The sequence below is a fragment of the Haematobia irritans genome, chromosome 2, assembly GCF_050003625.1.
Source record: "Haematobia irritans isolate KBUSLIRL chromosome 2, ASM5000362v1, whole genome shotgun sequence".
Classification (NCBI taxonomy): domain Eukaryota; kingdom Metazoa; phylum Arthropoda; class Insecta; order Diptera; family Muscidae; genus Haematobia; species Haematobia irritans.
Window position 1 is genome coordinate 93,886,398 of NC_134398.1, and position 27,321 is coordinate 93,913,718.

Below are 27,321 nucleotides of genomic sequence, written 5' to 3' on the forward strand. Positions count from 1 at the left end.
CGTTGTCGGAGGCAAAAATTTAGTGTCAGCTTCCGTCGACAAAAGCTGGTCGGCTTCATATTTTGGACGCGACTCGTCGGCTTTATTCTTCGGTGGGTATTCATGATATGAATTGTTGTACAATATTTTCGCCACTCTGAACATACCATATAACACCGAAAATTGAGCAATTATAAGTACTTGTGCATTGTTAGACGTTCTGTTCTCAACACTGGAATATTGGTCGCCGGGTAATTTTTTTTTATCCGTGTTATTCATTGTGGAGTTTCGGAAAAATTGTTTGGCTGATCACCATACCTAAGAATTTTATTTAGAATCGAAGGAATTAAATATATAGTAATGGGTTCTCATCAGTATCAAATTGCAAATTTGCTGGAGAAAGTGAGTGAGGAGATATTCTGATTTCATCGTTATATTGATGTCTGGGTATATTTTATTTATATTTTGATAATTAGATGACCTCCAACGACAAGGATTTTCGTTTTATGGCAACAAATGATCTGATGACTGAGCTACAGAAGGATAGTATTAAACTAGACGACGAATCCGAAAAGAAAGTGGTTAGAATGGTGCTTAAGTTACTTGAAGACAAAAATGGGGAAGTTCAGAATTTGGCTGTAAAATGCTTGGGCCCTTTAGTGAATAAAGTGAAAGAAAACCAAGTCGAAACCATAGTAGACTCATTGTGTGCAAACATGATATCAAACACGGAGCAATTAAGGGATATATCCAGCATTGGTTTAAAAACAGTTATATCGGAGCTACCTCAGACTTCGAACTCTTTAGCACCTAACGTTTGCCAACGTATTACCGGAAAACTCAGCAATGCGATCGAGAAAGAAGACGTTTCTGTTAAGCTGGAGTCTCTTGATATACTCTCAGATTTGCTTTCTCGTTTCGGAGAGTTCTTGGTTCCATTTCATAACACTATACTGAAAGCCCTAGTTCCACAATTATCATCGCCGCGTCAAGCTGTTCGTAAACGAACCATCGTCGCTCTATCCCATCTTCTGACTTTATCGAATACGAATGCATATAATGGTGTTGTCGATCACTTGTTGGATGGTTTGGAAGAATCTCAAAATCCAACTAATATTCGTACGAATATTCAATGCCTCGCATCCATTTGGTATTTATAATTTTTATTATTTGTTTCTGTATTTATTTACCTCCGAACTATTTTTTAGTCGCCAGTCTGGATATCGCTTTTGTAGTCACATTGATCGCGCTATGGTATTACTTCAACGGTACAGCCAACAAGAAGATGATGAATTGCGAGAGTTTTGCTTACAAGCTTGCGAAGCATTTATTATACGTTGCACGGAAGCTGTAAAACCTCACATTCCTATGGTATGTTAATACGTTCAAATAATAACAAAAAACGGAATATCGCTCTCTCTTGTTTCAATAGTAATTCCCTATGAAGTACACAAATTTATTAGATCATTATATTACATATCAAAATACACACTGGTATGTTCATTCTTAATTTTCGTTCGAAAAAGTTAAGCCCACGAGGGTATGTTTGTGTATCAATGATACCTTTAAACTAGGTAAGATTGTATTAAACTACGAATTACAGGCATTGTAACAATATGTAACAATATAGACAAGCATTTTACGGGAGAATTTAATATTGGGAATTAATTCTCAATATTGTCTTAACATATTAATTTTATTGTATTAAATAGCACCAGGTTTAACTCCAATTCTTCCAAGCATTTTTTCTGTCGTATTCGAATTGAATTCGAACATTACTACAGTATCGGACATTTGCAACTAACATAAACTTTCCAATAATTTGCCACAAGAAAAAAAAGCGTTACAATATTGCGAATTTTATGTACATCTCGTACTCTCTAATATATCAGTAAAAAAAAAAACAAATTTATTTATATTTAACCTTTTATGAGCTATAATACATGCAAAGTATCAAAATGGATAAAACAAAACAATTGCAACTCAACATCTTGTGTTCTTAAGCTTAATATTTTTATTTTTTCCGAATCTTTTATTTTCAATTACAGCTATGCATTGTCGGGACATGGACTTTATAAAATGTTCAATTGCTTCCTGTACAATATTATTCCATGCAGCCGCATAAAAATAGTCATTTCTTACATGAATTCGAACCAATGTTTTATAAGAATTTAATTCTAAAGAACTACCCAGCAAAAGCTAGGTAACCACATCTCATTACAATTGACATTACCAGGAGTAAATCTGTCATTACACGTTGCATTACATTGCGGCGAGTTATAATGACTAACTTGTAATGACAAAAATAAATACTTCTCGGTAATTTTCGAATTGTTATTCTCAAATTTTTAGGCAGTTATAGTTAACGAATTAACCCTTTCACTACCGAAATAAACCTAATGAAACTTTTATTTTTCTTCTTTTTATACCCTCCATCATAGGATGGGGGTATATTAACTTTGTCATTCCGTTTGTAACACATCGAAATATTGCTCTAAGACCCCATAAAGTATATATATTCTGGGTCGTGGTGAAATTCTGAGTCGATCTAAGCATGTCCGTCCGTCCGTCCGTCCGTCCGTCCTTCTGTTGAAATCACACTAACTTCCGAACGAAACAAGCTATCGACTTAAAACTTGGCACAAGTAGTTGTTATCGATGTAGGTCGGATGGTATTGAAAATGGGCCATATCGGTCCACTTTTACGTATAGCCCCCATATAAAGGGACCCTCAGATTTGGCTTGTGGAGCCTCTAACAGAGGCATATTTCATTCGATCCGGCTGAAATTTGGTACATGGTGTTGGTATATGGTCTCTAACAACCATGCAGAAATTGGTCCACATCGGTGCATAATTATATATAGCCCCCATATAAACCGATCCCCAGATTTGGCTTGCGGAGCCTCAAAGAGAAGCAAATTTCATCCGATCCGGCTGAAATTCGGTACATGATGTTGGTATATGGTCTCTTACAATCATGCAAAAATTGGTCCACATCCGTCCATAATTATATATGGACCCCATATAAACCGATCTCCAGATTTGGCTTGCGCAGCCTCAAAGAGAAGCAAATTGCATCCGATCCGGCTGAAATTTGGTACATGGTGTAGGTATATGGTCTCTAACAACCGTGCAAAAATTGGTCCACATCGGTCCATAATTATATAAAGCGCCCATATAAACCGATCCCCAGATTTGGGTTCCGGAGCCTCAAAGAGAAGCAAATTTCATCCGATCCGCCTGAAATTTGGTACATGATATTTGTATATGGTCTCTAACAACCATGCAAAAATTGGTCCACATCGGTTCATAATTATATATAGCCCCCATATAAACCGATCCCCAGATTTGGCTTGCGAAGTCTCCAAGAGAAGCAAATTTCATCCAATCCGGTTGTAATTTGGATCATGGTGTTAGTATATGATCTTTAACAACCGTGGCAGAATTGGTCCATATCGGTCCATAATTATATATAGCCCCCATATAAAACGTTCTCCAGATTTGACCTCCGGAGCCTCTTAGAAGAGCAAAATTCATCCGATCCGGTTCAAATTAGGAACGTGGTGTTAGTATATGGTCCCTAACAACCATACCAAAATTGGTCCAATCACACAAAAATTGGTCCATATGGGTTCATAATCATGGTTGCCATTAGAGCCAAAAATAGTCTACCAAAATTTTATTTCTATAGAAAATTTTGTCAAAATTTTATTTCTATAGAAAATGTTGTCAAAATTTTATTTCTAGAGAAAATTTTGTTAAAATTTTATTCGGTTCATAATAAAATTTTCATCATTGTCAAAATTTTATTTCTATAGAAAATTTTCTTTAAATTTTATTCGGTTCATAATTATGGTTGCCACTCGAGCCAAAAATAATCTACCAAGATTTTATTTGTATAGAAAATTTTGTCAAAAGTTTATTTCTATAGAAAATTTTGTGAAAATTTTATTTTTATCGAAAATTTTGTTAAAATTTTATTTCTGTAGCGGTACCGCAACTTAAGTAATTCGATTGTGGATGGCAGTGTTTAGAAGAAGTTTCTACGCAATCCATGATGGAGGGTACATAAGCTTCGGCCTGGCCGAACTTACGGCCGTATATACTTGTTTTATTTGTACTAACAGCATGTAGAACAAAAATTTTGAAAACCTACCTCAATTACTTCAAGAGCTATATGAGCTTGTCCTGAAAACTTGATTCTTGAATTGTGACCAAATGGCCTTACGAAAATAAGCGCTATTTGGCCTATAATATCTTTCAAAGTGTGAGAAAAAATACAAAAAAGAACCCGTAAAAATATCAGCTATAGTTTTTGTATAAATGTCCATTTACTAGAAACATACAGTACAAAAATTGTCTCAAATTTTCGTATTTTTCGTTTCTTGTTAAAGAAGTTTATAAAAATGTATTTTAGACCTCACCAATATGGACAATATTTATAGCTTATTTAGATGAAAGCCTCTACTTTAAAATAACATTGAGAAATAAATCGAAACTAAGTGGGAAAATAGAATTTGGTGTCTTTTTCGAATGTCCTTCTAAGTGGACATCAGTAGTGAAAGGGTTAATAAAATAGAATAAATGATGATACCATTAGGTATAATTATTCACATAATCGAGCACTTACATAAAAAATAAAAAGGATATGTAATGTAACGGTAATTCTGAAGATTTTTCCGTTAAGAAATTTTTATCAAAAATATTTCATAATAATTGTGTTTAATGACATTATCATATTATGTTTTAAATAAATGCTTTCTTATACCTCATTCACATTACACTTCCAAAATGCGCTTAAACTAAATTTCAAATGCCATTTGCCACTTTTAGTAGATTTCGAACCTTATGTGTATTGGCTATTGGATATATTATAACGTAATTCACGAATCCAACTCCCTTAAACAGCCTACATTTATTTCTATTTTAAGTGTGAAATTAATTTGCGTGTAATCTTATTTAGATTATTTATTAGATCTTTCAGTAATACCGGTAATCAAAAAGTTACTACTTGCAGTATTACCTGGGATTTAAAAATAATAACTTACCTGTGTAGGAAAAAAGTGATTCTTTCTATTAATACCGGTAATCAAAATCATATCTTGAGGTCCGGGTTCGGCTCTACAGTGGACACCGTTGATAGTAGCGATAATTAACGCCAAATTACATTTCAGAAAAAATTGTCAATAAACTATACCTTTGTTTTCTAAAATTGTATAGTACATAATTTATATTACAAAATAACATCATTGAATAGATCCATGTCGTGGAGCGTGGTATAGTGTGTTGGATTACAAAACAACAGGGGTGACTTCACACTTTTTGGATATCTTTATGGTAAAGATATTATTTTTGGAGAGCTAGTTTGCTTGCGAAGAAGTACTTATTTTTCGACTGCTGGTATGCTTGCACGGAAGTACTTTCCTCCAATGTCATGCCCGTGTAAAAGTATTACTACTGATATGTGTACGAGGAAGTTGTTACCAATTTGGCGCAGGTATACTTGTACTCATACCTGGTAATAGGAGTTTTTGCTGGGTAAGTACATATCTTAGATTAAACAGAGTTGGAAACTACTATATGTAGACTACATTACAAAAACAATTTGGTATAAAAAAGCATATAATCAAACTGCTTACAGATATAATGAATATAAAAAATTTTTAGGAAATGAGTCGTTTTCCCCATACAAAAAATCAAGTTCAAAACACAAGTTTTCCTCAAAAACGCGTCAGGAAAGTTGGCAACACTGAACATAGATAGGCGTATATTATTTTGCGGAAAATAAATTTCATTTAATTTTATAATTTTTTGGTAATACTGTTGACCCAGGCAATTCTCCTGCAAATTTTGCATAGAATATGCCTGGCCGTACTCCTCACAATATGGATTGTGACGTTGCAGAGGTAGAAATACCCACATCAAATCAGCATCAACAAGTGGTCATTGCCGGCAACAATAACAATGATCAAGTCATAACCCAATTCAACGACCGTAAAAGGTAGCGGCTTGAAAATGCATTAACACCAACAGACATTGTTATTCCTGACCTGTCGGAAAAATTAAAAAATTACCAACCCACTGACCAGAACAGGTTTGGCATCCTTGGAGTGTTGGCTGATGTCAATATCGAATGTCCCAGTACTAGCACGCAACCACCAATTAAAAACAACATCAACAAAACTACAAAAAAAAACCAAAATTGTGTCCTCCCATTTACATCTATAATGTGAATATAAAAACACTAGTTGACACTCTTCGGAGCACAATCTCAAAATTTTCATTTAAAATCAAAAACATTAGCAAAAACAAAAGCAAAATTTAGCAGATACAACTGTCCATACGACAATGATGGCAATTTTAAGGGAGAAAAATATTCATTCTTATTCTTTCACACCGAAAGAATTGAAACAAACATCTCTAGTATTGAGAGGTCTCACTTCTGACATTGAAATTGATTAAATAAATATGAGCTAGATACTATTGTTCCTGACTCTGTAGCAAACATAAACAAATTCACAACTAAAAATTCTATAAAAAACAATACTGACACTGACCTTTTCCTTGTTTCTTTATTTCCTGGAAAAATAGTAAATGATGTTTCTAAAATAAACAGTTTACAAAATCAAATAGTTGTATGGGAAAAGCCGAAAAGAAAAGAAACGGGCATACAATGCCGTAGATGTCAGAGATGGGGTCACACTGCAAAAAATTGTAACTCTAGTTACAGATGTGTAAAATCCTGGTGAGTGTCAGAGAAAGCGAGAAGATAATAATGAACCTTTTTGCAATAATTGCAAAGAACCTGGGCATCCTGCAAACTGGCGAGGCTGCCCCATTACAAAAAATATACAGCAGCCAGAAAACATAGAATTACCAAAGCGGTAGAAGAACGTTCCATTGCAAGGAACAATGTCCAAAGTGCTATTGGTGTTTCACGTATCGTCCCTGAGCAAAGTTTTCCTAGTCTTTTTAATACACGTCCTGTACCAAGTCACAGTACAAAAACCATCCATTATTGAACAATTTATGAAATTAAGCTCACTTTTCCTAGAGCCAGAAGAGCTATCAATTGAACAGGAAATAAACATATTCCTGTCTGAAAGCCAAAGCCGAATTTATTCGTATCCTAAAAAAATAAAACTAAATATGGACCATAGAGTCATACATTTTTTAACTTTCAATATAAGATCTCTGTTTGATTCCAAAAGAAAAATTGGCCTCAAAAACACTCTATTTCACAATAAAATGGACATTGGTTTCGTTCAGGAATGCCACCTGAAAAGAAAAGTTAAACTAGTTGGATACAAATTTGTGTATGACGACACACCATTGGGTGTTGCTGTAGTTTTAAAAAACACATTTCTTTATGACAAAGTTGTATTCAATGATGTCGGCATCAAAACATCCGCACAATAATAACTTGGAAAATATCGAAATTGATAATTTAATTAATGAATTCAATGAAACATAAATTGATACACAGGAAACATAGTGAGTGTTGAGTATATCATTCATTCGAAGCAAATTCAGCTATTGAAGATATTGTTATTATTGAGCAAGCAGATAAATTTAATAAAATATTACAAAATATCCGTCCGCCTTCAAGGAAATATACCAAATAACTGGTAAAATAAAATCTCGATTTTGCAGCCAAATTATCGTCACCGGGGCATACTAACCATTGCACCACCGTGGTGCAATGGTTAGCATGCCCGCCTTGCATACACAAGGTCGTGGGTTCGATTCCTGCTACGACCGAACACCAAAAAGTTTTTCAGCGGTGGATTAACCCACCTCAGTAATGCTGGTGACATTTCTGAGGATTTCAAAGCTTCTCTAAGTGGTTTCACTGGAATGTGGAACGCCGTTCGGACTCGGCTATAAAAAGGAGGTCCCTTGTCATTGAGCTTAACATGGAATCGGGCAGCACTCAGTGATAAGAGAGAAGTTCACCACTGTGGTATCACAATGGACTGAATAGTCTAAGTGAGCCTGATACATCGGGCTGCCACATAACCTAACCTAACCTAACCTATCGTCAACAATGATATTTCCAAAAATCCCAATGAAATAGCCAATCATTTTCAATAATATTACAACACAGTGTTGCAGAGAACAATACTCTACAACCAGTTTCAGATCTAAATACAAAAATACCCGCTTATATTAGTGCCACAACTCCACATATATACTCATTTGATGATGACTTTAACGCATCTCAAAGTGCTGTCAATCTCCACTTCACTAATATAGAGAGGATTGGAAACTTTATCCAGAATATAAATAATAAAAAAGTGGGATAGATAAAATCTCAAACTTTATTATGAAAAATCCCCAGTGCAACATTGAAACTACTTACATACCTATTTAATCACTGTATCAATAATGGATATTTTCCTTCTGTGTGGAAAGTTGCAAAAATATTGCCGATTAAGAAAAAAACGGATAGTGTTGAACCGGCAGACTTCCGTCCAATTTCTCTCCTGTATAACATTGAGAAACTTTTCGAAGATTCCCTAAAGGAGAAAATAAAAAATGGTTACATAATTGATCCAATTCCAAATTTCCAATTTGGCTTCAAAAAGGGTTATTATACCCAACATGCACAATTTCACAATGATATAATTTCAAATCTCAACTATAAAAAATGTTTTGTTACCATTGCGCTAGACATTCAAAAAGCATTTGATTCTGTATGCCATATGGGAATCTTATACAAACTTGTTGAATTGGAAACTGACCCATTTATTGTGAAAATGCTTACCAGCTATTTTACGAACCGAATATTCTCCGTAAATATTCAAGGGATATCCTGCAGCTTAGGCGAAGTAAACATTTTCAATATTTTCCAGAATGATTTTTCACACACAAGAGGACTCATAGGCGATTCTATATGCAGACGTTTGTCTAATTTACGCCCACAGCACTTCTCAGCAGGTGCGCTACACAAAGCAACACAACACCTCTAGCTTATCAGCGATTTCTACGTAAAGTGGGGAATAACAATTAATGCATCAAAATCTGAAGCGATATGTATAAGAAACGCTTTTGATAAATGTCCCAGGTTTGAGGTTCCTGAGAGCAAAACACTGAAACTCACACTAAATGGCATTGAAATTCCCTTTGAGGCAGAAATAAAATATCTGGGAGTCACTTTCGATGACTTGCTAAAGTTCAACACTCATGTCCGATTATCACTGAAAAAGACAAAACGTGCACTTGGGTCATTCTCAAATATAAATACTTATCGATCGATGATTTGACAGTGGCATAGGAAAAGAAATATGTTTGTACGAATTTATTTCGGCATAAGCCGGCTATCATGCAAAACCTTTTTTCGGAAGGTTCAAGTGTGGTTCATTTTTGGGTTTATTGAACTGCCTGAATTTATTCTGATAATTGATTGATAGTTTTGCTGCAAGTAGAGGATGCTGATGAGGAATGTGGTAATTCCGAAACGTGCGTCCATCCAACCATCTTGCAGTCTATAGAGCTTTGCCGAAATAAATTTGACAAACATTATTTTCCTCTGTTGGTTAAGCTACACTTGTAGTTTAGTCAATGCATGGTTTTAAGCTGAAATAAAAAACAACAACAATGCTTAAAGAACAAAACCAACAATAACAAAACAAAACGAATAAATACTTACCGCAAAAAACAAAGTTCCTACTATGCAAAGTAGCACTAAGACCAATGTTGATATATGGATTTCCAATCTGGTTCAGTATCTCCCGGACAGTGGCTAATGAATTAAAATTCTTTAAACGGAAAATATTAAAAAAATGCGTCAACAAACATTACCAAAGCATTTGCGATCGATTAAATTTCTACCTCGCTGATCTTACCAGTTATTTCACTGCAAGAAATTTGAGGATATCTCCCACCAAATCCTCAGCCACACTTTTCACTACATGGACGGCGGAAGTACGCAGGCAGTTGAATGTCAGAGTGGATGGCGAAGCAATTCCGACAACAAATTACCCTAAGATTCTCGGGGTCACATTCGACAGCCTTTATAAGTCGTCCGCCCATGCCACTGCAATTTGTGATAAGCTCCGCGGTAGAAAAAAGGTCCTCAAGTCGCTTGCCGGCAGCACTTGGGGTGCGGACAAAGAAACCTTGTTAACTACATATAAGGCAATTGGCCGGTCAGTGGTAAACTATGCAGCGCCAGTGTGGACACATCAAACGAGCGATACGCAGTGGAATAACATACAGACCTGTCAGAACGCTGCCCTTAGAACCGCAACAGGATGTCTCCGCAGTACACCCCTGGATCACCTATATGCGGAGACCAAGATCATCCCAGTGCGTCGACACAACTACATGTTGTCAAAGCAGTACCTCTTGGGTTGCCATCGAAGGTGTCATCCGAATCACCATCTTGTGGATAGACAACCTCCACCCAGGAATGTAAGGGTTGATTTTCACCTTCTAGAGCCAGAGATCCAGCGTTACAAAAGAGAGCCTCTAGATCAGGCAGCATACCAGACAGGTCTGAACAGGATTCATGAGGATACTGTAGCTGAAGCGGTGAGAAGCTACAAGGTTAATCCTGTTCTCGGAGTCCGACCGCCGCCCATTGCACCGGAGGAGAGAGACCTCCCACGGCAGACAAGGGTAGTTTTGGCCCAACTAAGATCAGACAAGTGCAGCCGCCTCAATTCATACTTATCAGTGATTGATAGCAGCGTAGCTGACGTGTGTCCCATATATAATCAAGGGCCACATGACACTCGTCACCTTTTTGCTTGCTCAGCTAAGCCTACCCGTCTCACTACCAGATCACTCTGGACATACCCCATCCTTGTTGCAGAGTTCCTTGATCTGGCTACCAGCTGAACTACACAAGCATAGAACAAAACGGATGAAACTACATTAAAAACTGTTACAACAACAACAACCAAAGCAATGAAAAAAATTATCCAACTCCCATATATATGAAACATTTGGAGTCCAGCCATTATGCAGGTACGCCCTCGACCTCCAGCGATCATTTATTGAGAGGCTTGTCGCTCATGGAAAAGAATTGTTGAGCACAATTTACAACATTGAAGAAAATTCTAATTGCTCTGATTCTAAATACTTCTCGTCTGTTGCTATCATAAACGAAATACTTGACAATGAATCTGCCAATCTTACCTTGCCGCAATTCTTCCAGAAAACAACACCTGGAACACATAGAGGATAAATGATAATTATAATTAACTCACTTTTAAAACCTAGTCTTTAAAAAGAAATATGTGCAATTATTCATTTTAGACCATCAGTTATATTACAATACTTAGTACGTACCTAACCTATGCTCATGCATATTCGTTTCAACTGTGATACTAGTGTTAAAAAAAAATACTTACCATTGTACTCTAAAAGTTGTTATATTAGCCTTCGTCGCTAACATATAATTTGTTAACTCGTTTTAAGTGATTTGTAGTCGTAGATTTAGTTTTACTTATTTATTTATTTTAACTACAGACAATCGCGCTCTGTAAGAAAACAATAAAGGTTAATGAGCAAGCCTTTTTTCATTCATCTCATGTGCATTGTACGCACAATCGATATTTTTATAAAGCAATTACTATATTACTATAAAGCAAGAGCTATTTTTCATTATTTAACACTGTGTATTAGAACTTGAGGTGTGCACGTGACACGCGAGAGTCACTCAGGTAAATTACTCATAAAATTATTCGTGAGTTGACATATTTCGTGAGTCACGATATTTTTCGTGAGTTACGACATTTTTGTGAGTGTGCGTGAGCGTGAGACCTACCAAACAATATCGTGCCTGAATGTGCGTGAGCGTGAGTAAAGTATTACTCACGTGCACACCTCTAATTAGAACAAGACAGATCCCAATAAACACCGGATGAGCGTTTTTCAAATGCAACAACTTTTCAGTTTGAGGGTAAATAAAATGTTCAACATAAATTCAACTCGACTTGAAACAGCTCATCTTCAATACATCTTCAAATTGTTTGAGAATTACTTCCAATTTGGCAAAATGTTGACGAAATCTTTGAAAAGGTGTTGAAGATAATATGAGAAAACTTTGACAAAACACTACCCTAAAATGCAACGAAAAAATCATGTGGTTTTCAATACTTGTTTGTGCAACGAAGTTCGTGGTCAATTGGAAGAAATAAAAAACTTGGAAAATTTTAGACAAAAAACTGAATTTACTCCAAATAGTTTCTAATAATAGGTAAGTGAAAATAAAAAAATGAAATGAAACTTTAAGGAAGACACTAAATATATATCTCTTTGCCGAAAACTAAAATTATCGATTCTACGTTCTTGAAAACATTAAAAAGCTGACCGATGAAGAAAGTTAATTTAATTGGACAATTAACTAGAACTGCTTCAAATAGTTTATAATAATTGGTAAGTCAATATGAAAAATTAAATCAACACTTTAGAGAAGTCACTAAATTTAAATCTCATTGCAGAAAACTAAAATATTTGGATGCTGCATTCTTGGAAACATTAAGAGGTTGGCCAATGACAAAATGATGGTGGCTTATCGAAAAGAAAAAGTTTCCATAAATCAAAGTGCAACGAATTAAACTTGGTATTTATGCTTTCCCATATCAAAAACTACTGGATGATAATTCGCATGACATCGATAGTTTAATTTACATCGCATCATCGGTTTAATTTGTTATTTTGAGAATTGAAATTGATGGAAATTTATTTTAACTCTCTGGTCATCAAGTTCCTTGCAAATTGCCCGAATTTAATGAGTTTTACAACAATTTTATGACACCAACGTTATTGAGGAAATCGAATTTTGTGGTTTTCGATACATTTTGTGCCACGAAGTACTTGGTCAGTTGGAAGAAATACAAAAAATTGAAATATTTTTGACATAAGACTGAAATTAATCCAAAACGCTAACTATAATTGGTAAGTCAACATAAAAAGTGAAATGAAAACATGATGGAAATCACAAAACTCGATTGTTTTGCAGAAAACTAAAATCATTGGGTGTTATATTCTTGGAAGATGTTGACCGGTGAAAAAATAATGAAGGAAACAACAAAGAAAAGATTCCAGAATACTTGCAAAGTGCAACAATTCCCATATCAAGAACTTCTGGATGAAAATGTGCATTACATCAATTTACATCCCGTCATCAGTTTGTTATTTTGTGAATTGCTCCTGCTGGAATCTATTATAACACGCAGGCCAGCAAGTTCCTCGATAGTAAATTTTTCAAACTGCCAGCATATTAATTAATTAATAGTTATGTGACACCAACATTATGGAGGAAATCGAATTACACATGTAAAAATGTTTAAGATATTTAAAGTTGTATTGATAATTTTATTTATTAATACGTTTAATAAGATAATTATGTTTTGATTGGTATTATATTATTATTTTTATATATTATTGTTATTTTTAATATTATTATATTTTTTACCGAAAATATTAGATTAGGTTAGGTTAGGTTATGTGGCAGCCCGATGTATCAGGCTCACTTAGACTATTCAGTCCATTGTGATACCACAGTGGTGAACTTCTCTCTTATCACTGAGTGCTGCGCGATTTCATGTTAAGCTCAATGACAAGGGACCTCCTTTTTATAGCCGAGTCCGAACGGCGTTCCACATTCCAGTGAAACCACTTAGAGAAGCTTTGAAACCCTCAGAAATGTCACCAGCATTACTGAGGTGGGATAATCCACCGCTGAAAAACTTTTTGGTGTTCGGTCGTAGCAGGAATCGAACCCACGACCTTGTGTATGCAAGGCGGGCATGCTAACCATTGCACCACGGTGTCTCCCTACCGAAAATATTAAAAAATTATACAAAATCCCTAGAAATTTAGCGTTGACTTTCAGTTAAAACTGGGATTGAATTTCATACAAATTGTGGTTAGAAAATATACGCAACAATGTTAATTTTTAATTTGTCTCACATTGAAAACTGGTTGAGAAATTATTAAGTAGCGATGCATTGCAATTTGGGGATTACAATTGAGAAATTATTGCTGATGTGTTGAATTTTACTGTTGAGGGTAATGTATGTTTTTTGTTGAGAACGCGATTTTCTCAACAATTTCTCAACTTGAATATTACCCTAATCCTTTGAAAAAATGTTTGAAAAATTATTGCATTTTAGTATTTTTCAAACGTTTGTGTTTATTGGGATAGTTCTAAGTTTACCACTAACTTATCGATAAGTTCATAACATCAATGTAATCGAAATAAATAAGTCTCAAATAAACATACTTAAAACACGTCAGTTTTATAGTGTAAACCCCCTTATTTGTAATAGGATCTGACTGAACATACTCTTCAAAATATATGTTAAATTATGGAAACAAATTTCATATATTATTTTGTCCGTTTACTGTCAACAGTCTTCAATGGAAAACGGTATTCACATTTCACAATTGCTTACCTTCAATAAACGCAGATTTTGTTCCATTTTTATAATACCACAAAACACAAACAGGTAATTCCATGTGTTCTGTCATATATATTTTCAGATCTTTACCGCATTTGTTGCTGCATACTTTTGAACCATTTTGTATCATATTTATGCACACATTTCGAACGTAACAGACATAATGTCGCCAATCATATAATTGTAAAATATGGTTAGTACTAAGTTCGTTTATGCGAAAACCGAATATCATCATCTACCTCCGTAAATAGGGTCTTAAACCCAGGGATTAACTTATTTATGCAAAATAATATACCTGCCTATTTTTTCGTGCGAAAAATCCAGGGTTGTAAAAATATTTGTTGGAAAAGGCCCAAAACAAAGATTTCGCATTTATTCCGCGCTAACGTTTTTTATATGGAGTATAACAGTTTTTCGTGCGAAAACGTGATCTCAGTACTATGTTATGAGAACGCGATATCTGGTGTCTACCCAGAGGTGCGAAAAAAGTTTCCCGGACCAAGTCCTCGACGGCAAGATGCTGGATGGTATCAAGGACGATTAAGTTAATCGCATTTGGGGACCGGAGGTCTATGGACTGCTTTAAAGCTGCTTTGATGCTAATTGGTGAAGTTTGGGAAGGGGGTGCTTTGGAGTTAGTCGATAAAAAAGACATACCGGCTAAACCTAGAGCACATGCATGTATACTTGCGAACCCTCCTGATCCTGAGTCAATACTAAACAGACTAAAGGAATGTAACCCAGATTGGAATTGGAAGGTTGGTCGTTTGGATGAGGTGGATGGACCAAGACGACATCCGGGTTTTATATTGAACATTGAGTCGCTGCCACATCTATCCCAGACCCAAGGACATGTAAGTTATGGCTTTCATGAAGGTATACAAAAGCGATCAGCCAAAGGATTCCGAAACGGACAAGCCTCCGGTTGAGTCAAAAGTGAAAAAATCCCCTTGCGAAGCCGAAGGAGACATAAAAATTGCAGACATTGACGAACATCGTATGCGGGAAGTTTCTACAGGCTCCAACCTCACCAAAGCTGAACCGCGAATTGTTGCGAGAGTCACCGAGATCTGTGAAGAGGAAGCCCTTGATGACTCAAGTGAAGCGGCTGATGTGACGATGGTTGAAAATTGGGATGGTTCTACGGTTCCTCCAGATAAATCTTCACCCTTGTAAGGCCGCTTGTGCTGCCTTTAAAGGTCTCCTAATGAAAGGAGACATAGATATAGTTCTTATTCAAGAACCATATATATATATAAGAACAAGATCTGTGAATTAAGCACTCTGGGGTTCAAACTTTTGCATAATACCGGTAAATATATACACCGAGCATGTATTGCTAAAAACGAACTAAACTTGTTTCTGCTTTCTTCAATGAGCAATGTAGACACTGTCGTAATCAGTCTAGAGATATCCAAATGCAAATATTGGGTATTTTCGGTCTACATGGGACATGATAGGGAGATGCCTCCATGTGTCGTTAAGACCTTAACTGAGGAGTCACTGAAACCAAAGACAAAACTCATCATGGGATGCAATGCAAATGCACATCATAGTATTTGGGGAAGCAGTGATACTAATGCAAGGGGAGAGTCGCTAATAGAGTTTGTTTTGCGTAGTAACCTGGTATTTTGCAATAAGGGCGATGCACCAACCTTCGTCACCTAAAACAGGCAAGAGGTTTTGGACGTCACGTTGATCTCTCCGGAACTGAATGATAAGATATCTGAGTGGCAAGTTTTGAGGGAACATAGCTTCTCAGATCATCGCTACATCTGTTTCAGATTGGCTGTTCGTACTTCAAAGACCATATATCCGCCAAATGTTAGGAAAGCTGATTGGAATAGGTATAGGGAATCGTTCAATTTAATGATACCGGAGACAAATATGAGCACTGTGCAAGATATCGAACACGCAGTGGAGCGGATTACTAAGGCCTTCAACATGTCACTGAAAGCTGCATGCCCTAGAGCGAAGCCAAGCCTACGGAGTTAAGTAAATGAGGAAATCCTGCAGGAAGCTCTTTAACAAAGTAAAGTCCACCAGAGCTCCTGAGGATTGGGACGCTTACAAGAAGAATATGAAACTATACAAGCGAGAACTGAGAAAGGCTCAGCATAACTCTTGGAATGTTTACTGCAGCAGTATTGAGAATACGTCCGAGGCTTCCAGACTACGGAAGGTACTAGCATCCACTAACTCCGCTCCAGGTTTCATTAAAACATCGGAGGGCAATTGGACAGAGTTCAGTGAGGAGACGCTGGAGGTACTATTGGGCACACATTATCCTGGAAATCAGACAGTTGGACCATGTTCTGGCGGTGCTACAGTGGCTCAGCGGTCATTTCCTATCGAGGAACTTGTATCGGAATCTAGAATAAAATGGGCGGTAAATAGTTTTGGGTCATTCAAATCCCCCGGACCAAGCGGGAAAAAACCGCCATGGTGGTCTACGGAGTTAAGTAATATGAGGAAATCCTGCAGGAAGCACTTTAACAAAGCAAAGTCCACAAGAGCACCGGAGGATTGGGACGCTTACAAGATGCATCTGAGAGGATATAAACGAGAACTGAGAAGGGCGCAACATAACTCTTGGAATGATTACTGTAGCAGTATTGAGAGTACGTCAGAGACTTCCAGACTACTAGCATCCACTAACTCCGCTCCATGTTTCATTAAAACATCGGAGGGCAATAGGACAACGTCCAGTGAGGAGACGTTGGAGGTACTTTTGGACACACACTTTCCTGAAAATCAGACGGTTGAACCATGTTATGGCGGTGTAACAGAGGCTCAGTGGTCTTTTCTTATCGAGGAAATTGTATCGAAATCTAGAATAAAATGGGCGTTAAATAGCTTTGCACCATTCAAATCCCCCGGACCTGATGGAATTACTCCGGCGGAGTTACAAGCAGTGACTGAAAGAATTATCGTCTGGTTGACGGTGATGTATGTTATAAAAGATGTATACATTTTGCATATATTCCAGAAAAGTATAGGGAAACAAAAGTCGTTTTCATACATAAAGTGGGAAAAGCCTCTCACTCGAGTGCGAAGGATTTCCGACCAATCAGCTTATCCCAGTGCTGCCGCTAGTGACAAATTGAGTGAAGTAGATTTTGGAAAAAAGTGGAGTAGATTGAATAAAATTGAAGTAGCATGCATTTTTGAAAACAAACAATAGAATTCATTTTATTATACCCTCACCATAGGATGGGAGTTATATTAACTTTGTCATTCCGTTTATAACACATCCAAATATTGCTCTAAGACCCCATAAAGTATATATATTCTGGGTCGTGGTGAAATTCTGAATCGATCTGAGCATGTCCGTCCGTCTGTTGAAAAACGCTAACTTCCGAACGAAAGAAGCTATCGACTTGAAACTTGGCACAAGTAGTTGTTATTGATGTAGGTCGGATGGTATCGCAAATGGGCCATATCGGTCCACTTTTACGTATAGCCCCCATATAAACGGACCCCCAAGTTTGGCTTGCGGGGACTCTAAGAGAAGCAAATTTCATCCGATCCAGCTGAAATTTGGTACATGGCTTCAGCATATGATCTCTAACAACAATGCAAAAATTGGTCCACATCGGTCCATAATTATATATAGCCCCCATATAAACCGATCCCCCAATTTGGCTTGCAGAGCCTCTAAGAGAAACAATTTTCATCCGATCCGGCTGAAATTTGGTGGATGGTTTTAGTATATGGTCTCTAACAACCATGCAAAAATTGGTCCACATCGGTCCTTAATTATATATAGCCCCCATAAAACCGATCCCCCGATTTGGCTTGCAGAGCTTCTAAGAGAAACAATTTGCATCCGATCCGGCTGAAATTTGGTACATGGTGTTAGTATATGGTCTCTAACAACCATGCAAATTGGTCCATATCGGTCCATAATTATATATAGCCCCCATATAAACCGATCCCCCGATTTGGCTTGCGGAGCCTCTAAGAGAAGCAAATTTCATCCGATCCGGCTTAAATTTGGTACATGGTGTAAGTATGTGGTCTCTAACAACTATGCAAAAATTGGTCCACATCGGTTAATAATTCAATGATTAAAACCGCTATGTTCATCGTAATTAAAGGAATAGGAAAAACAATTAGGTAATATGGGGAAAATTTTAAAAATTTGAAGCAGAACAAAAAGTGAAGCAGATTTTTGGAAGAAGGAGTGACGAAGTAAATTTTGTGAAAATGAAGCAAAATTGAAGTAGTAGCGGCAGCAGTGGCTTATCCTCATTCCTAATTCAATGATTAAAACCGCTATGTTCATCGTAATTAAAGGAATAGGAAAAACAATTAGGTAATATGGGGAAAATTTTAAAAATTTGAAGCAGAACAAAAAGTGAAGCAGATTTTTGGAAGAAGGAGTGACGAAGTAAATTTTGTGAAAATGAAGCAAAATTGAAGTAGTAGCGGCAGCAGTGGCTTATCCTCATTCCTACTTAAGACTCTGGAGAGGACGATAGACATATATCTTAGAACTAGCGTCGATTAAAGTTTGCTCTCGAAACGCTGGTCTCGAAGGGCAGGTCTACTGAGACCGCATTGCATGAACTAGTCAGCTTTATAGAAGGCTCACTATCTGTCAATGAATACACAATCGTGGCGTTTCTAGACATCGAAGGGGCATTCAATAATCTCCATCCGAGCTCGGTATTAAATGGACTGACAACTCTGAATGTTGATCCATGTATACTTAGGCTGTTAGAAGAACTTCTAATGAGGAGACGTATTTCAGCCACACTAGGACAAGCAAATATACAAAGGTATGTGAACAGAGGCACTCCCCAAGGAGGAGTTCTATCACCTTTTCTTTGGAATGTTGCTATAAACAACATTCTGGTTTCCCTAGAAAAGGAAAGGATAAAAGTGGTGGCATACGCAGACGATGTGGCTCTAGCAGTCAGGGGAAAATTCCCATCCACAATCAGAGATATTATACAGAGAGCCCTCCGGATGATTGAGAAATGGGCGAAAGAGAATTGTCTTGGAGTAAATCCTGCCAAGACAGAATTAGTCATGTACTGCAAAGATCGCAAAACTCCCACGGTTAAGCCGATATCCTTAGGAGGTATTGAAATTCCCTTTGGTGAGTGCGCAAAATACCTTGGCGTTATTTTGGACAGGAAGCTGAACTTTAAGCTTCACATTGAAGAAAGGGCGAGAAAAGACACGGTAGCTTTGTACTCGTGCAAAGAGGCAATAGGAAAAAAGTGGGGACTCAAACCGAAAATTGTGCATTGGCTATACACGGCAGTGGTTAGACCTATAATGCAACCGACAGGTTGAGATAAAGTTCAGCGTATGGAGTGCTTGTGTATCTCAGGCGCATCCAGTAAGACAGGAACAGATTCCCTTAATGTCATGCTGCATCTATTGCCTTTGGACATTTTGGCCCAACAGTCAGCTGCAACAACGGCTGTGCGGTTGCGCGAGCTATCGCTGTACGGTCACAGTTCGGTCCTCAAAATAATGCCAGATGTGCCTAACGTAGTGGATTACGTAGTGGCGAAACCACTTTTCGACGAAAAGTTTGAAACTCTAATTCCCAACAGTGAGGCGTGGTGTACACAGACCCCGGGGAATGAGAGATACATAGATTTCTACACTGATGGCTCCAAATTGGATGGACATGTGGGTTTCGGAGTATATTCTAAAAATCTGGAAATTCGAATAGCGAAAAGATTACCTAATCACTGTAGTGTTTTTCAGGATGAAATATTAGCAATAAGAGAAGTGGTGAATTGGCTGAGAAGTAATGTTCCAATAAATATTGGCATTAATATGTACTCAGAGAGTCAAACCTGCAATAAAATCCTTGGACTCTGTGTTCCTTAACTCGAAAACGACCATCGACTGCCGCAGGAGTGTCTCTTCCTGCTCCGACTGCAACGATTTCTCCCACTACAGTTTTCGCCGTTAAATAATATTGGTTTTTAATAAAATATTGGTTTTTAAAATAAGGGTCATTGTTGAACCGTAATAGCTCCAATTTGGCATGGTTGGTATGAAATTCCTGCTAAAGTGCCTCCAAACGGACTTTGCAGTTTTCTTTCACAACACCTCGGGCTGTTTCCTTAACACAACTCCACTTTAAAGATTCAACTTTGGCGCCAATCTCTTGCTGGCGCTTGTAATATTGTTCCTGATTCATTCTGGCTAGTGTGTTGTTTTATTTGTGTATATGTTTTTTTTTTACTTTAATTCGGTGTCGAAGTCACGAATTACGCTTTTTTCCACTAATTTTTTTTTATTGGATTTTTGCTTCTAATGTTTCTAATGTTAAAAGCTACGAGGCGCATATTCACTACTTTTATTAAGTTTTAGTGAATTATTTAAACAATCATATATTTTTAAATTGTTATAAATATTTATTCAGACAGTTTTGGTTTCGATTTTCATATAATTGCATTTACTGAAACATGGCTTCAACCAAATGTTTATGATATGGAAATTTTATGTTCGAAATACAGAATATATAGACGCGATCGCGAAATTAATGAGAAGAAATCAGGTGGGGGAGTACTGGTAGCAGTGTCCGCTGAAATTGATTTCTTGTTCTTATATTCCACCTTCATCGAACGACGAAATTTATTCTCAACACGTTTCGGATATTTCATCAGCATCTCAATCTTTATTATCGTCATCTGACACATTAATAGTTTTAGGCGATTTCAATCTCCCTTCTGTCTCCTGGCTACACACTTCTGAATCTGAGAGTTTAATTCCTGTAATCTCAAATAGTATTTCTAATAATTTTCTTCATTCATTACTTAATCTTGGCCTTTTTCAAATAAATGATATTTTCAATTCACACGGCAGATTACTTGATCTGGTGTTTGTTAATAGAACATTTAATATAAGTTTGGAATCCTGTCATGCTTTAACGCAACCTGAAGATCGTTATCACCCTACTATAATATTGCATCTTGCAGCCCCAAATCTTCCACGATATAGGAATACCAATTCGAACCGAGAGTATTGCTTTGCTAAGACGAATTATACTATACTAAATTCATTGCTTTCCGCCGTAAATTGGGACGATATTCTTGATTCTAATGATATTACCGAAACGGGATGCTAGCGTTTTTACTCAATCCTACAGGATTGCATATCCAAATCAGTGGCTCGAATTATTATAAACGACAATTCTGGACCGCCATGGAATACCAGAGTTCTATCGAAGCTGAAGAATCAAAACAACAAGATGTACAAAAGATTCAAAAAATCAGGTTCAGCTCTTGATTTTTCGACCTATTCGATAGCCCGATCGAAATACAACATTGCGAATAAATTGGCTCATCGAGACTATTTAAATAGAATGAAAGATCAACTACGAGTTGATCCTAAGTCTTTCTACAAATTTGTGAATTCAAAACGCCAATCTAGTGGCCTACCAACATATCTTAAATATAAGTCCTCAACTGCCGACAATGATGTAGACATTTCTAATATATTTGCAGATTTTTTTGCTACGACATATTCGGATTATGATGGTAACAACATCTATCCATACATGACTAGGAACTGTAACAGAATTGATATCTTTTACATAGATGAGAGCACCATTTTAAGTAATCTTAGAACTCTGAAATCTACATTTAATGCTGGCCCTGATGGTATTCCGTCCTGTATTCTGAAACAATGTGCCGATATACTTTCATATCCTCTATCTTTACTGTTTAATAAGTCACTAAAGTCAGGAAATCTTCCTAATATATGGAAACAATCATATGTAATGCCTTTATTCAAATCGGGTAATCGAAACGACGCATGCAACTATCGAGGTATTTCGAATCTTTGTGCCATTCCGAAGTTGATGGAAAAGATCTTAACAAGTTCTATTTCCCATCAGATTTCTTCATTATTATCTGCGAATCAACATGGTTTTAGGAAAAAACGATCGACCATAACCAACCTTTTGGAATTTACTTGTTTGGTTAATGATGCTTTTAGGGATCGCTTTCAGACAGATACAATATACACTGATTTCAGTAAAGCTTTCGACAAAGTCAATCATGCTCTCCTTTTACATAAGTTGGATATGATTGGCTTCAGCGAACCTTTATTAAAATGGTTTCATTCGTATTTAATTGGTCGGACACAATGTGTTAAGTTCGGTAGTGCAACATCTAGACCTATCACTGTTACCTCGGGTGTTCCTCAGGACAGCCACCTCGGACCTGTTTTATTTTGTCTATTCATCAATGACCTCCCATCAGTTGTAAAATTTTCTAATATTCTTATGTTCGCGGATGACGTAAAGATATTTCGTTCCTATAATAATCCCGACGAACGAAGGTATCTTCAATTCGACCTTGATAACTTTTACGATTGGTGTGAGATAAATTTAATGGAATTAAATATCTCGAAATGTAAATTGATGCGCTTTTCGAGAAGAACTGTATTCGAGTCGAGTTATTCTATTGGGACTAACGAGCTGGAAGCAGTAGATTCTTTCAAGGATCTTGGATTGCTAATGGACCAGCGACTGAACTTTCGCCAACATATGTCTATGGCCATCAGTAAGGCATTTGTTACTCTCGGATTCATGAAACGTTGGAGTAAAGAATTTAGAGATTACTCAATTACCAAGATACTTTACACTTCATTAGTACGAAGCAACCTTGAGTACGGTTCTATAATTTGGGATCCATATTATACAATCCACTCAAATAAGATTGAATTCGTCCAGAAGCAATTTCTTCTATTCTGCCTTCGACACAGAGGTTGGGATAGCCAGTCTTTACCATCGTATCAATTTCGCCTAAATCTTATAAAATTACCCTCACTGCAAAGTCGTAGAACTATGTTAAATATTTCTTTCATAATGAATATAATTCAAGGTGAAATTGATTCTGAGTTTCTTCTCAACAAACTGTCATCTAACATACCTGTTAGATGTAGCAGAAGTTTTGAACCGCTAAAAATTCCGTATTATAGATCAGATTATGCAAACAACGTTCCGTTACGAAGGTTATGCCTTCAGTTCAATAAATATTATGCCATTATAAATCTGTCTGAGCAACGAGTTGTTCTGAAGAGAAATATTATTTTACACTTAAACCAGTAGTTATCTTTATCTTTGTTTGTACATATTAGTCTGTAAGGATTTTGTATCTATAGACTTAATAAAAAAAAACCAGAAAACATCAGCAAAATCTTTTATTTTTTTTCTTCTCACAATATTTCCAAATAAAAAGATAATTGAAGTTGAACATGTTTTCAATTAATAAATTAATTGATACAATTAATTTTTTAATCAAGATAGAAACATTAAGTTAATTAAATCAATGATTGAAAATTTTAAAATTTATAATAAAAAAAAAATTGATACAATGAACCTTTTTGTTATTTTTTAATTAAAATTTTATTTCAAACAATGGTTAATCAAAGTAAAAACACTAAGCTAAAAAGTTGAAAGTAGTTACCTTTTTTAATTAAAAAATTAGATGGGTATTCCAATCAACATCAATTAAATGTTTAATTGAATCAATACAATAATTGACGACTCCGATTCGTTGCGTTATAGCATCGACAATAATGAAGTCTCAGTACTCATGTTATTAGATCACTCTAAGGCATTTGATTCAGTGCATTACGCTACATTGTGTCGAAAAATATCTGACATGTTTGCCTTTTCTTTTTTAAAAATATTTAAAAACTGGGAAACTCAAAGTTTTACGCCATTTAAAGTCAGAATGCTATTGCAAAAACATATTTCACTCCTACACTTACTGCTGCAAAATTTTAGCTGGTTGTAATGTTAGAACCACTTACAAACTCACTGCTATCTTCAACAATATAGCCAGATATGTTTATGGTCTCAGAAGAATCGATTGAATTTCCATGTATGCGAACCAAGTATTTAAGATGCCGTTACAATGCTACAAACATATGGAATTCTCTCTTTTTTCAACAAAATAATATACATAAAAGAACCGAGCTACCTTTACATCAAGGAGAAGCGGAAATATAAAGCAATAATTTCACAGGAGTCAAATATCGGAAAGAGCTATCCGTCTCATACTCAAACTATCGCCAACACAGCTAAATTTAAAACTTGTTTAAAAAACTTCTTACAAAACTATTTATTATAAAAATTATACTATTGTTAAAAACTATAAAATATTTTTATGTTATAAAATTAAAATAAGTATTGAATAAGTTAAAAATTCTAATTAGTATGAATACACATAACGCACATTACCCTACTGCTACATTAATATGATATATGTCTTGCTGTATTTGGAATGAACTCAATAAATGAATAAAATAAGGAATTGTAAAGTGATTTAATAAATATTTAATTAAATGAAAAATCTCAAACTAATTCACATTGTAAGTTCATTGAAAATATTGGATACTTTTTTCAATGGGGATGTAAATTTTCTTTTGTATGTATAACATTTTATTTCTGATTTTTTCCACATATTTGTGTAAAACAAAAATTGTCTTTCCATTAAACTGCACTTCCCTGCGTATAAATCCATATTTTCTGTAGCAAACAATAACACTGTTTTCAACAGCAACAATTTTAGTCATATCTACTGACAAATATTTATGTATTTTTCTCGACAATGGGTATGCCTGCCAATATAAGTGCCACCACACAGCGATTTGTTGGCTATGGTAAAGACTTTTAACAACAAACAGCGTATATGGGCATACATTCTCTTCAGGCAGTTTATGTTGTTTACATATGGGAAGCAGAAGTAAGAGTTTTACAGTTAATAGTGGTGGAATATGATTAGTGTGCTGAGTATGTGCATCGTGAGAGTATAGAGTAGATGATAGAATAAATGTGACGCCATTTGATTGGTAAACTTTGAAAAGATCACAATCAATAGAATATTTTCTCTCTCATACACAAACCAATATATGTAAATATTCGGATATACACTCTTGTGAGCAGTATTGCCAATTTGGTGCTTTTAGCACCAAATTTTGTGCTTTTTGGTTTCTAAAAAGCACCAAATTGCCTTTTTGGTGCCTTTTCAAAAAAAGCACCAACTTGAATGCTTTCTGACATTTTCATTTAGTGCTTTTGGTGTTTGTTTTTTTTTCATTTTGAACAGTATTAAGTTTTATTGATACAAAAATTTTGATTAGATTTCCAAGAGCTAAAGAAACGCAAGTTTACAGCCAAATATAGATTTGATTGTTTGAAGGTGGTATTGATTATTTTTTAATTAATATTGTTATTTAGGGTATTCAGTAGAAAAGTCTAGCGACGAGTGCCGAATTTTTGAACTTGATAAAGATTTCATTAAAAACGTTTGTATTAAATTCACAAAAGCACGCACAACTGAAATAAGCAATAGACTCCTTCCATATATTAATATATTGAAAGTTGAAAGACATTAGTGATCAAAATGAATTGGATGAAAGCATTAAAACTGATCAAGGTGTATACTTGAATAGCGGTTCATAACTTCATAAAATTACAAATTCAATACACAAAAGTTCTATAATACATCTTTTTTTTTTTGCAGAGCATTTAATTTTCGATTTTGTGGTGGGAAATGGTATGTTAGAATTTATAATATATTTTTGGTGCTTTTTGGACTTGGGGAGTTGGCAACACTGTTTGTGAGTGCTCTTTTTCATTCTCTGATACATACCGAGTTGACACGAAATACTCCATAGGTAACCATTTGAGCACATTATCGTAAATATTTTTGTTTTGCTTCAAAAGATTGTGCCGTTATTTTGTGGAATGCATGTAGGTAATATATAAAAATATAGAATAGTCATTCTTTTGAAAAGAAAAGAAATCTTTTCTAACTTCCGTAGTGATTGGGTGCCTATTTTGTGAAACATTTCTTGACTTGCTGTTTATGCTCAATTCCCTTATAGTTGTTATCACTGTTTAACCTTTATCCTAATAGACATACGTTCTTTACAGTAGAAAGTTTTATTAAAGATTAAAGACTAAAAACAAAATATATACGTTAATTCATAAACGGGATGAGGATAATATTATTTCACCTTATTTCAACACTCCTCCACAATGTGATTATTCATTCATTCATTAAATTTTTATATTGTTTAAATCCAAGATCATTTATAAAATTCTGATGCTTCAATTTAGGTAGATTCTTTGTTAGAACATCGGCTATCATCACATCTGTTGGCTTGTACACCAATCGAATCTCGTTATCCTCCAGCCGCTCTCTGATGAAATGATATCTGATGTCTATATGTTTAGACCTGGCATAGTACACAGGATTTTTGCCCAATTGGTATGAACTCAAGTTCTCGCCATAAATTATAACACGCGTATCCTTATCGTGTACCCCAAGCCCCTCAAGTAAAGCTTTCAAATAAACTCTTTGGTTGCAACTGTCAAAGCAATGTACTTGGCCTCGGTACTACTTACGGACACACATCAATGCCTTTGAGAACCCCATGAAAAAACGGCACCACCAAGAAAGAAGGCATATTTAGGGTACAACTCCGGGTACGACTTGGTAGCATCACTACCCTAGTCTGCGTCCGTATACCCTTCGTTCGGTCTTTCAGTATGTCAATATCTAAGTATATGTTTAACCGCTGCCTCGTGCTCTTGGCGGGGATTCTTGTTACGCTGAGTAAGTTTTACCACTGAATGCATGTTGTCAGGCCTGGTGCCAATCAATCTAATGGTGTGGATGCTGGACGACACTCCTCCATTCTATGTTGTTTTAAAAAATCTCTTATATACTGTGACTGATCAACTGTTATCTCACCTTTTCTTTCAATGTGCATTCCTAGGAAAAAATGGAAAGGCCCCTTGTCGACATACTCAAAATTGTCACAAATATATTTCTTTATACGTTGTAGTCTTTATACGTCATAGTTGACATATCGTGACAGCCATCCTTTATAAACATCTCTCATTGATGCGTGGTGTCAAACCTAATT

General features: G+C 35.9%; 1 protein-coding gene and 2 long non-coding RNA genes across 3 annotated transcripts in view; all 3 read left to right on the plus strand.

The window, feature by feature from the left end:
• LOC142225804 (uncharacterized) overlaps nt 1–27,321 on the plus strand; it is a 347,314-nt gene that overhangs the window by 35,144 nt on the left and 284,849 nt on the right. The window lies entirely within an intron of this gene.
• Nucleotides 191–27,321, plus strand: part of Cand1 (Cullin-associated and neddylation-dissociated 1) — a 125,839-nt gene continuing 98,708 nt past the window's right edge. Inside the window, exons 1-3 of the mRNA XM_075295619.1 lie at nt 191–381; nt 456–1,129; nt 1,188–1,350. Of these exons, the coding sequence (XP_075151734.1) occupies nt 340–381; nt 456–1,129; nt 1,188–1,350 (879 nt within the window). The 5' untranslated portion in view covers nt 191–339. The remainder of the gene's footprint in view (nt 382–455; nt 1,130–1,187; nt 1,351–27,321) is intronic.
• On the plus strand, nt 11,843–13,354 carry LOC142225802 (uncharacterized). The gene is made up of 4 exons (XR_012719429.1): nt 11,843–12,188; nt 12,298–12,367; nt 12,433–12,889; nt 12,954–13,354. It is a non-coding gene; the product is annotated as an uncharacterized LOC142225802 (long non-coding RNA).